The sequence below is a fragment of the Empidonax traillii genome, unplaced genomic scaffold, assembly GCF_003031625.1.
Source record: "Empidonax traillii isolate 1590-97213 ecotype Southwest subspecies unplaced genomic scaffold, ASM303162v1 scaffold256:size688067, whole genome shotgun sequence".
Taxonomy (NCBI): domain Eukaryota; kingdom Metazoa; phylum Chordata; class Aves; order Passeriformes; family Tyrannidae; genus Empidonax; species Empidonax traillii.
The window spans coordinates 253,302-263,175 of NW_020955449.1; the positions used below are offsets into that span (position 1 = coordinate 253,302).

General features: G+C 49.4%; 3 protein-coding genes across 10 annotated transcripts in view; 1 reads left to right on the plus strand and 2 right to left on the minus strand.

The window, feature by feature from the left end:
• LOC114060058 (serine/arginine-rich splicing factor 7-like) overlaps nucleotides 1-1,759 on the minus strand; it is a 6,188-nt gene extending 4,429 nt beyond the window's left edge. For both annotated transcript variants that reach the window (XM_027889227.1, XM_027889226.1), the window contains exons 1-3: nucleotides 1,622-1,759; nucleotides 1,093-1,273; nucleotides 778-954 (exon numbers count right to left, since the gene is read on the minus strand). In XM_027889227.1, the coding sequence (XP_027745028.1) occupies nucleotides 778-954; nucleotides 1,093-1,273; nucleotides 1,622-1,643 (380 nt within the window). In that variant the 5' untranslated portion in view covers nucleotides 1,644-1,759. The remainder of the gene's footprint in view (nucleotides 1-777; nucleotides 955-1,092; nucleotides 1,274-1,621) is intronic.
• An 869-nt stretch (nucleotides 1,760-2,628) lies between these two features.
• GEMIN6 (gem nuclear organelle associated protein 6) lies at nucleotides 2,629-8,490 on the minus strand. Of its 6 annotated transcripts, none has more exons than XM_027889214.1 (3): nucleotides 8,385-8,490; nucleotides 5,865-6,010; nucleotides 2,629-3,710 (listed from the first exon to the last, which is right to left on the minus strand). In XM_027889214.1, exons 1-3 carry the CDS (start codon nucleotides 8,466-8,468, stop codon nucleotides 3,335-3,337), a joined length of 606 nt encoding a protein of 201 aa, XP_027745015.1. In that variant the 5' UTR covers nucleotides 8,469-8,490; the 3' UTR covers nucleotides 2,629-3,334. The 6 variants fall into 6 exon arrangements, with proteins under 6 accessions (XP_027745015.1, XP_027745017.1, XP_027745016.1 ...); XM_027889216.1 differs by lacking the exon at nucleotides 8,385-8,490 and adding an exon at nucleotides 8,057-8,135 and having other exon boundaries at nucleotides 5,865-6,012; XM_027889215.1 differs by lacking the exon at nucleotides 8,385-8,490 and adding an exon at nucleotides 8,051-8,134.
• The window catches only part of SRSF7 (serine and arginine rich splicing factor 7), a 6,979-nt gene continuing 5,308 nt past the window's right edge, over nucleotides 8,204-9,874 (plus strand). The window contains exons 1-3 of one of the 2 annotated variants that reach the window (XM_027889213.1): nucleotides 8,204-8,303; nucleotides 8,615-8,795; nucleotides 8,921-9,097. In XM_027889213.1, the coding sequence (XP_027745014.1) occupies nucleotides 8,276-8,303; nucleotides 8,615-8,795; nucleotides 8,921-9,097 (386 nt within the window). In that variant the 5' untranslated portion in view covers nucleotides 8,204-8,275. The other variant, XR_003571809.1, reaches the window with a different exon arrangement.

Here is a 9,874-nt window from a genome sequence, read left to right on the forward strand (position 1 = left end):
GTCATTTGGAAAAACTCTCTGGGCCTACTCGTCTTGAGCATTTTTACTACCTAGAAAAATGTTAAAAGCTGAATTACATTTGCAGAATTACATTAGAATAGAAAACACTGTAATGCGTATTTAAAATAAACCTTGCAAGTTTGCAGGTCGACCCTCTTTGGCCCAAGGTCTAGCAGATCTAGACGATCTAGAAGTATCTATAGCCGATCGCTGCATCTAGGTGTTCTCTTCAATCTAACGACGATCAAACTGACAGCCCAATGAGCCAGGGTGAGGCTTGATTGACGCAAGAAGATTTTTCTAGGTGGGAATGTGGTCAATCTGGTGTTCCTCTTTCTAAACCGAAGGGGGGCCCCAATTGAAAGCCAAATTTACTGTTACGGCGGTCACCGTCTCAAATTTTCTGCCCTTAAAGAATAAGGTGAAGCTACGTGTAGATGGCTCGAGGGGATCTGGCCTCTTATGCTGATCACCTCAAGGTCTAGGAGGATCTTAAGTGTCGGATTTGCAAGGCGCCTCAGCATGAAATCTTAAGGCTCGTGACATTCTGAATCAAGGCGACTGACTCAAACGAAGAAACCTGAAAGGTTTTGACCAGGTTGATTATTAAAATATTAACATTTTATATGTATTAGCAAAAAATAAAACCGTGATATACACCTGTTGACTTACAACATTAAAGAGTTAAAACTGGTGTAACATTGTGTTCTTTGCTAACAAGAACTACACAAAAGCGAAACTGGCGAAGCAACGCGGCCGCCCCGGCCCCGCACGTACCTGCTCCTCCTGCGGCGGCTGTAGCGGTGACAGTCATAGGCATAGTGGCCTTTCTCACCACACTCGTAGCATCTGTCGTTGGGGTCAAAGGGGCGCCGGGCAGGGGGCCTGTCGTAACGGGAGCGCCGCGGCATTCCCGTGGACACTTCCACTCTCACCCTCGAGCCACATATTATCCTGCAAGACATAGTGTGTGTTACCCACAGGAACACCTGTGCTCGTACAACGAGCACGAGAAATCAACGGTTGGTGGGGCGGTAGGGGGACCACAGACTGCAGCCATGGCAGTCCAAGCGCTTCTAGGCATGTACGTACTTCCCATCGAGGCCGAGCACGGCATCTTCAGCGTCCCGGGGGTCCTCGAACTCCACAAAGGCGAACCCCGGCGGGTTCCTCGCGATCCACACGGTTCTCAGCGGGCCGTAGTAGCTGAAGGCTCTCTCCAGCTCGCCTTTGCCCGCGCCCGTGCCCAGGTTGCCCACGTACACCTTGGTCTCTGTGGGCGGACGGAGAGAGGAACGGGCGCCATGTCAGGGCCGCGCCAGGCACGCGGCCGCCCCTCCCCCCGCCGCCATTTTTGACTGCGCGTCCATCTTAGAGCGCTCCCGCTGCCCCACCCCCCCCGCCCTGACAGACCCCACAGGGCCCGCGGGTGCCCCCGCGTCCCCCTCCTCGCCGCCTCTCTCAGGGGCAGCCTGAGGCGACGAAGGCTTTATTCCACTCTTAGCGCGGCGCGAGCGCCGCCGCTCCACCCCCCGCTCTTGCACCCCCCAGCAACAGTAGCAGCCCCCATACGATTTCGAACACCCGCTCCCTCTCCCTTGACCATCCCTGCCGCCCCTACCGTAACGCCCGTATCGCGACATCGTCCCGACTTCCCGACCACAGCCCCGGCTCGAACGGGCGCGACCTTTTGTACAGGGGAGCGGCCGCTGCGCCTGCGCATCGCCCCGGGGGGAGGGGCGGGGCGGTGCAGGCACGCGCCTCCTCACGCGCGGGTCTCGCGAGAGCGGAGAGGTTTGGGCGCGCGCACGCGCGTTGAATCCCGCAGGGAGGCGCCTTTCCCGCCCCCAGGCGGGAGTGGCTGTGGGGGGGGTGCGGTCACTCCCCTCAGCCACGGCCCCCGCCGGCCGCTCCTCGTGGCCGCGGGCTGCTCGACCCCCACCAAGGCCCAGTGAGCGCTCCCGCCTTGGCGGTGCCGAGAGGGAGCAGAGGGACCGGAGCCTCTTTCCCACCTCGCACGCCTCATGCGTCACTTATGTGGGCTTCTGGCCCTGCTGAGGCTGGGGGCAAAGGTGCTGAGACCACCGTCTTTATTCCTCGGCGCAGAGCCAGGGGCATTTTCTTCCTCGCAACAAGGCATTCCCAAATAACGTGGCATTCCCACACTGTTCCAAACCTGTTGTGCGGAGTTCGACCCGACACTGGCTCACACATCAGATCCATCCCAAGCACACTTCGGGTGCTGCAGAGTTCAGGCTTATCCCCTCAGGCAGCTTTCGGGTGTCAGCTGTTCAGGGACACACACGCAAGAGACGCAAGAGTGCACGCGTAGCAGACATTTCTAAAGAGAAATGGACACCTGACAGATTCAAAGTAATTTTAGATAAATCCCAGCAGGAATGAGGAGAGCCTTTTATTAATGAGAGTCAGACAGACTTTTCAGCTGCATGTGAGCACAGCAATGTGTTTTGGTGCTGGCTTCTAATAAGGCAAAACAAATACACTGTGAGATAAATGAGGGCTCTAAAGGCTCCTCACTGGATTAATAATCTCAGGAGGAATCACACAATGATTCCTGCATTGTGTGTTGTCATAAACTAGAAAAAAAGCATTAAGAAACGAACTTACTGAATTGCAGGAAATTCTTGTTTTACAGAACACTGGTTTTCCAATCACTGCTGCTGTAGAATAACAAATACAGATAGGGAATGCTTTTAAATGGTTTTAAAACTTGCACTTTGCCTGCTAACCTTCCCTAATAATTTTACAAATTTGGACAACATTATAATTCATGTTCTAACAACAAGAACAGTTGTGAGGAAAACAAACAACAACTAAACAACTACAACAACGAAACAAAACAGCTTTCTGAACTAACTTTTTAAAATCTGGTTTGGAAATCTGAGTGTCACAATTCTCTTTCTAAAAAAAAAAGAAGAAAAAATAATCTGGTAAGAAGTTCAAATAAACATACCTACACCACTAGATAATAAATCAAATTTAAAGGCAGAGGAAAACACAGTTAAATTTATTGTATATCACCTTTCACAATACTGTTACAAAAATACTAAATTGATATATTAAGTGATAAATCAGCTTAATACAGCATCATTATCTAACGGTTCGCTTTTAATAAAAAATAGTGCATGAAAAATGCTTGTGCTTTTGGTTTACACTGCTTGTTTTATCCCTTTGTTTACATACCAAAAAAATCAGACAAAAGTATCTAAAACCAGCACTTTTGCAAACAGTGAGTACTGACACCCAGCACAGTTCCTAAAACACGGCAGGTAGACCCATTCCTAAAGACAAATCCTGCTTTAAACAGCAGACATCACTGTTGTTTCTCCAGATAACCCTGTACCAAACCTTGAACCCGGGACAGGATGATCTCATTGGAGCTGCTGCACTGCTCGGGGCCATACGGGGGGTCAACTGTTAACACCCCCGCCACACACAGTGTCCTGCCCGACTCCCCTTGCTCCGCCACGGGAATGTGGTTTGTTTCCAGCCAAGTCTTCAAATCATTCTTCCTCTTCTCCAGTTCCTCTAGGCTGTAGGCTTTGCTTTCCTTAGACGTGAATAAGCGAGAAAGGCGTTGCTTCATTTCACTGTCCCCTTCTTTCAGTATTTCGACCTCTTGGACAGCATGGCCCATGACAACTGAAATGGACACCTTTTCACTCTCCGGGAATGCTGCAAGGACAATGCTGTCAAGGAAAGAAGGATGTATAAGTCCCTGTTCTTAACTTAAGACTAAGAAACATAGGCAAAGATTCTTGGAAATTATGCTCATTGGCATCAGCCTAACCCAGGTATTTAGGCAACAGGCAGTACTCAGCACTTTTCTTTGAAAAGAATGCTGCTGTACCCTTAAAATATTAAAATGTCGGCTTTGCAGGCAATTGGTGGTCTTGAATTTGAAACTAGTCTAGACACTATCAAGCAGAATAATAAAGAAGCAAAGTATACATTAAAATCAGGGCTTGGAATCTAAATAATTTTGTGCAGCTTTCCCAACCTTGCTGAAGAACCTGAAGTCTTCAAAAACAATGATACCTTCAATACATTCAGCATTTTGAATACTGAAGGCAATGGCGACAGCTAACACCACTAGAACCTTTTAATGAAAACTTATTAATATTTATGGATCATTACAGAATATTTTTTTTTATAACTGTTGCTAGTTTCTTAAATAAGAATAGCTTGAGTGTTATAAGAGGACGCGTTACAGCAGGTTCAGGCTCATGCTGTAGAAGCTTCATCTTTTCCCAAGGGCACTTGCATTCCGGAAGTCCTAAAACGCAGGTAGGAAGGCAACTTGTTGATTTCTAGGATCAATTCCTCATATATCAAACAACTGTCTTCCTCTTTTGGGAACCAAAATTCCAGAATTTGATGATTCCAGCACTTCACTAATCTACTGTTATCACCTTTTGTGGAAGTAATTACTTCTGGGCTGTGTACAGTGAAATATATGCCTTGATTTCAGCCTGGACCATCGCCAGAATCACTCATTGCTGCATGTACCTTTCCTACCAAAATGATAACAAATTCCAAGAGAAGACTATCAGAGCTACTCCAGAGTTGAAGCAACAACCAGTTCTTCTGATATACATCAGAAGCTGAATGTTTTCACTTCTAGCCTTCATCTTATGCTCATCTGGGACAAGCTCAAAACTAAAAAGGTATGAAAGAGCTCTGGCAGCAAAGAGATTGCCTATCCCTGGTGCCTTCTGCCTTTCAAACCCTATTTCTGAGATACCAGAGACCTGTGGTACCACTTTCTGTCCAATGCCCTGTTGATTTTCCTTGCTTCCTCTCCAAAGAAGCCACTACACCAAAGAAGCCACTCTACCTCCATGGGTGTCTGACTAGAGGGGAAAACAGGGCACTGATATGAGAACTCTGGACAGAGGATAAGGATTTCAACACCTAAAGCATTAAAAACATTCCTGCATTCCTGCTCTCTTTGTAAAGCAGGGCTTGGTATATTATTAAAAGCAGTCCTAAAGATGTGGATTGTTAAGAGGTTATAGTTGTTTAGTTTCGTAGGTAAGCTTTAAATAAGAGTAAGTCAGAGTTATAATACTGTGTGATTTAGTATGCTGTTCCCTTAGCTTTACTTGCTTAACATAAGCAGCTGGATTTGCTGAAGCCTTAGGCTGCAAGCTGTGAACTTTCAATTTGCAGATATGCATTTGGCTGCTGTAGAGTTAATTTCTTTAGCAATTTTCCTAGAAGCCAGTACAGTGCTGAGTTTTGAATTTAGCATGAGAATAATGTCGATAGCACGCTGATGTTTTGGTTGTTGCTAAGCAGAGCTTACTCTGAATCATGGACTTTTTAGTTTTCCGTGCTCAGCCAGTGAGGAGGTGCACAGGAAGTACAAACCAGACAATAAGGAGGCTGCAGCCATCAGCAGAAGCTGCAACTCGACAGGAATAGTTAATGGCCTGTCTGCAGGGACACAGAGAAAGAATCCAATCTGGAGCCTGAAGACCCCAGACCAGAAATCACCACTGGACCAAGAAGGACATGCAGAGTGCATGAGGAGCAGGTGAGCAATGGGCACACAGGCTGTAAGGGTATAAAAGCCCAAGGACTTCTTTGTTCTGGGTCCCTCTCCAGAGGCGCCTGGCTCATGCTGACCTCCTGCTGTACCACTGTATTAAATTATTTATTTTTATAAACTACAATGTTGCTTTCTCTTAGGCCTTGCCAGTTAAAAAAACCAAGACACACAGCCCCAATGTGCAGTTTTTGCTCCAAATGAGTTTACTTCAGTTTTGGGATCTTTTATTCTTCAAAAAAAACCCCTTGTTTTCTATTAGTTTTACAGAAGTAAAAGCTTTGGTACTCACCTGGCAGAAACTGGATCAACTGTTAAAACCCATCCTTCATATTCATGTTTCTCAATCGCAACAACTTTCACCAATTTGTTCACATACGTTTCCCAGTCTAGAGGGCTCTTCTTCTGCCAGTCATTCATATTTCCTACATCCAGAACCTAGAAAACAAACAGAGCAATTAGCAGACGCAGTGAGTGCCTTTTGCTTTGCTTTTCACATCAGAACTGAGTTTGCCTCCAGGACAAAGACTGGTCTTAGGTAAAATTTACCTTTTTTTAAAAGCAGATGTTCACACAAGTGTTTTGCATACAGATGAAGTTCTGTAATTTCACACACAGTTCACCTGCTTTTAAAGGCACACCAGCAAAGCCTCACACGATGCTTTCAACATTCTATTTATTGCTCTTACTCTCTTACAAAACCTTTGGGATCGCCGTCCCTTGAAGGTAAAATTTTACCGACTTTGCTTCGTGTGCTGGAACAGCACTTGTGTCCAAGCCCTTCTGCTACCTATGGATAAGCGTTATCCCCCTGGATCCCGGCTCTATCCTCATCTCTTACGGCAGAGCAGCAGCAAGTGCGTTCCACTGTTTCCCCCTTCACCAGCTGCACTGCCCAGAGCAAAGCTACCCCTCGTCCAGCATTGTATTCCATGACAGCGTCCCCCCGCCAAAGGGGCCGGAGGGAGATGTGGGCAGCGCAGTGCGGGGAGGACTAAGGGCTGGAAGGAGCTCTGTTCCCCGCAGGCTCCCTGGCGATGCCAAGGGGAGCGCTTGCAGCATCCCAGCTTCACGGGGGTATGAGGCAGGAGCGCTCTGAGCCTCCCCTCCTCCCAACCCGCTCACCTACCCCGTTCCCGTCCCACTCCCCGCCGAGGCCTCCTAGGAACTGCGCCTGGGCGGCACCCGCGTCCTGCCGCTGCCGAGCGCCTCTCCCCGCCACGCTCCGGGGGTTTGGGAGCACGAAATGGGCCGACACGGAGGGTTTTTAACTACGGGTGTACATATAAATTGCATACAGGTTTACATGTACGAGGCCCGGCTGCAAAACGAGGAGGTGGAGCTGATAGTGCCGTGGGACTGCCAGCTTCAGCAAGCAAAAACCTCAAGCCTTTTCAAGCAATCCCTGGGCGTAAACAAGGATGGATGCAGGCTGTGTGCCTCTCCTACATAAAAATAGGAAATTTTTGCTCCCCAGTTTTGAGTTGCCTTTACAAACTTTTCTGTGCCGCGGTGAAGGTTAGAAGCTTGATTCCAATACCCACCCCCACCCACCGCGGCTGCTCTATTACAACAGCACTAAGGAAAAGCTGCTACGGATGAACAAAACAAGCTGCCGGTCACGTCAGTAATTTGTGAAAGCGAGCATGCAATGGTTTTGTGAGCATTACAGAAAAAATACTATGAAATGAGATATTTTGCAGACTTGAGGTAATTTTTTTTTAAGTCTCAATTCAACTTCTGCAGTACTACAGGGACTATTTATGAATGGCTTGTGTCACTGTATTCAGCTACTGCTCTCTTTCAGTTATAGTTTATTGAAAAGCAGGCATAGCAAATCTGTTTTCATTCTAAGACCAAGCAACACAATGGGAAAGCAGCTCCCCTTTAAAACAGAAACAGTGGGAAGAAGAAACATAATTTGTTTTTATCTATATATATGCATTTTAGTTTTTTAACTGGTTCCCTTCCGGATCAGAGACTGGAGACTATTTTGTTCAAAATACCTTTTGAGCAAAATACTCCAGAAGTCTTCAGGTTTAATCCCTACCGATCATTTTTCTCCACTATTGTCAGTGTAGTTACCAGAGCTCTCCCATCCGGAATTTAGCAGTTGCCAGAGATGACAATCATAGTCACAGAAAGGTGAGGCTGTCCCAACTCAAGTGACTCTGCCACTGGAAGCTCCTGGCTCTGACCGAGCCATAAACACTCGATTTGCGGGACAAAGCCCGCTTTTCCTGTGGGAACAGCTCTGCAGGGATTGCTGCGCTGCGCTCCCAAGCTGCCCTGCCCGTTCGGAGAGGTTAGCAGAGCAGCAGCTTGGACCGCTTAGCCCGGCTCCGCGGCAGCCCGGAGGCAACCCGTGATTCCCGGGTGCCACTGGCTCCTGATTTGGATACCGCCTCCAATACTGAATATATCCAAGGACTGCTCCCACCCTAGAGATGCCAGGACCGAAAGGTCTGCTAGCCTTACTTCTCCTGGGCAGATGATCATGTGCAGCACCACCAGGAGGCTCCGTTGCTTCCTTTCTCGAGGAAAGGTGCAATTCCCCTGCAGGGCTCCAATTCCCACGCGAGAGCTTCGCCCCCCACGCCCCGCCCCTCGCGCATGCGCGCCGCCGCCGGGCGGGGGCGGGAGCACGGGGTAGGAGGCAGGCGCATGCGGTAGCGCGTGCGCGCGGGCGGCGGAGCCGTCGGGATGTCGCGTTACGGCCGCTATGGAGGCGGTGAGAGCGCCCGGGGCGCCGCGAGTGGCCGGGATATCCGCGGGGGGCAGGAAGAGGAGGGTCTGAGGAAGGGGCGATTACCGCGGGGAGCGGAGCGGCCGGCGGGCGCTGGCGGGGAAGGGAGGAAGGAGAGGCGGCCGCTGCTGCCGTTGTCGCCGCCGCCATTTTGCGTCAGCGGCCGTGGGGGGAGGGGGCGCGGCCGCGCGCGCCGCGCTCGCGGCGAAGGCGGGAACGGGTCGCGCGGACAAGATGGCGGCGGGGGGGCTGGGCCTGAGCCCGGTCCCGGCGCTGACATCGCTTCGCTCCCGCAGAGACCAAGGTGTACGTGGGCAACCTGGGCACGGGCGCGGGCAAAGGCGAGCTGGAGAGAGCCTTCAGCTACTACGGCCCGCTGAGAACCGTGTGGATCGCGAGGAACCCGCCGGGGTTCGCCTTTGTGGAGTTCGAGGACCCCCGGGACGCTGAAGATGCCGTGCGTGGACTTGACGGGAAGTACGTGTGCATTTCGGACGCTTGCCGGTTTTAAGACCAGAGAGAGGTTCTCTGGTTCTTTTGCTTTTGTAGTCGTGTGGTAAACTATAGCGTTTAACTTAAAACCATCGCGGACTTTGTTGCAGGGTGATATGTGGCTCGAGGGTGAGAGTGGAAGTGTCCACGGGAATGCCGCGGCGCTCCCGTTACGACAGGCCCCCTGCCCGGCGCCCCTTTGACCCCAATGACAGATGCTACGAGTGTGGTGAGAAAGGCCACTATGCCTATGACTGTCACCGCTACAGCCGCCGCAGGAGGAGCAGGTACGTGCGGGGCCGGGGCGGCCGCGTTGCTTCGCCAGTTTCGCTTTTGTGTAGTTCTTGTTAGCAAAGAACACAATGTTACACCAGTTTTCTTTAAACTTTAACGCTAGAATAAATGTATAGGTGTATATTACAATTTGTTGCTATTTCTATCAAATGTTAATATTTTAATAATCAACCTGGTCAAAACCTTTCAGGTTTCTTCGTTTGAGTCAGTCGCCTTGATTCAGAATGTCACGAGCCTTAAGATTTCATGCTGAGGCGCCTTGCAAATCCGACACTTAAGATCCTCCTAGACCTTGAGGTGATCAGCATAAGAGGCCAGATCCCCTCGAGCCATCTACACGTAGCTTCACCTTATTCTTTAAGGGCAGAAAATTTGAGACGGTGACCGCCGTAACAGTAAATTTGGCTTTCAATTGGGGCCCCCCTTCGGTTTAGAAAGAGGAACACCAGATTGACCACATTCCCACCTAGAAAAATCTTCTTGCGTCAATCAAGCCTCACCCTGGCTCATTGGGCTGTCAGTTTGATCGTCGTTAGATTGAAGAGAACACCTAGATGCAGCGATCGGCTATAGATACTTCTAGATCGTCTAGATCTGCTAGACCTTGGGCCAAAGAGGGTCGACCTGCAAACTTGCAAGGTTTATTTTAAATACGCATTACAGTGTTTTCTATTCTAATGTAATTCTGCAAATGTAATTCAGCTTTTAACATTTTTCTAGGTAGTAAAAATGCTCAAGACGAGTAGGCCCAGAGAGTTTTTCCAAATGAC

What these genes read in the sequence shown, in the direction of transcription:
- GEMIN6 (XM_027889214.1), bottom strand. Translation starts at nt 8,468, where the DNA reads ATGGCGGCGGCGACAACGGCAGCAGCGGCCGCCTCTCCTTCCTCCCTT. An exon ending in CGGCCGCTCCGCTCCCCGCG is followed by an intron (nt 6,011 to 8,384) that starts GTAATCGCCCCT and finishes TTTGTTTTCTAG; the next exon opens with GTTCTGGATGTAGGAAATAT. An exon ending in GTTGATCCAGTTTCTGCCAG is followed by an intron (nt 3,711 to 5,864) that starts GTGAGTACCAAA and finishes TTTCCTTGACAG; the next exon opens with CATTGTCCTTGCAGCATTCC.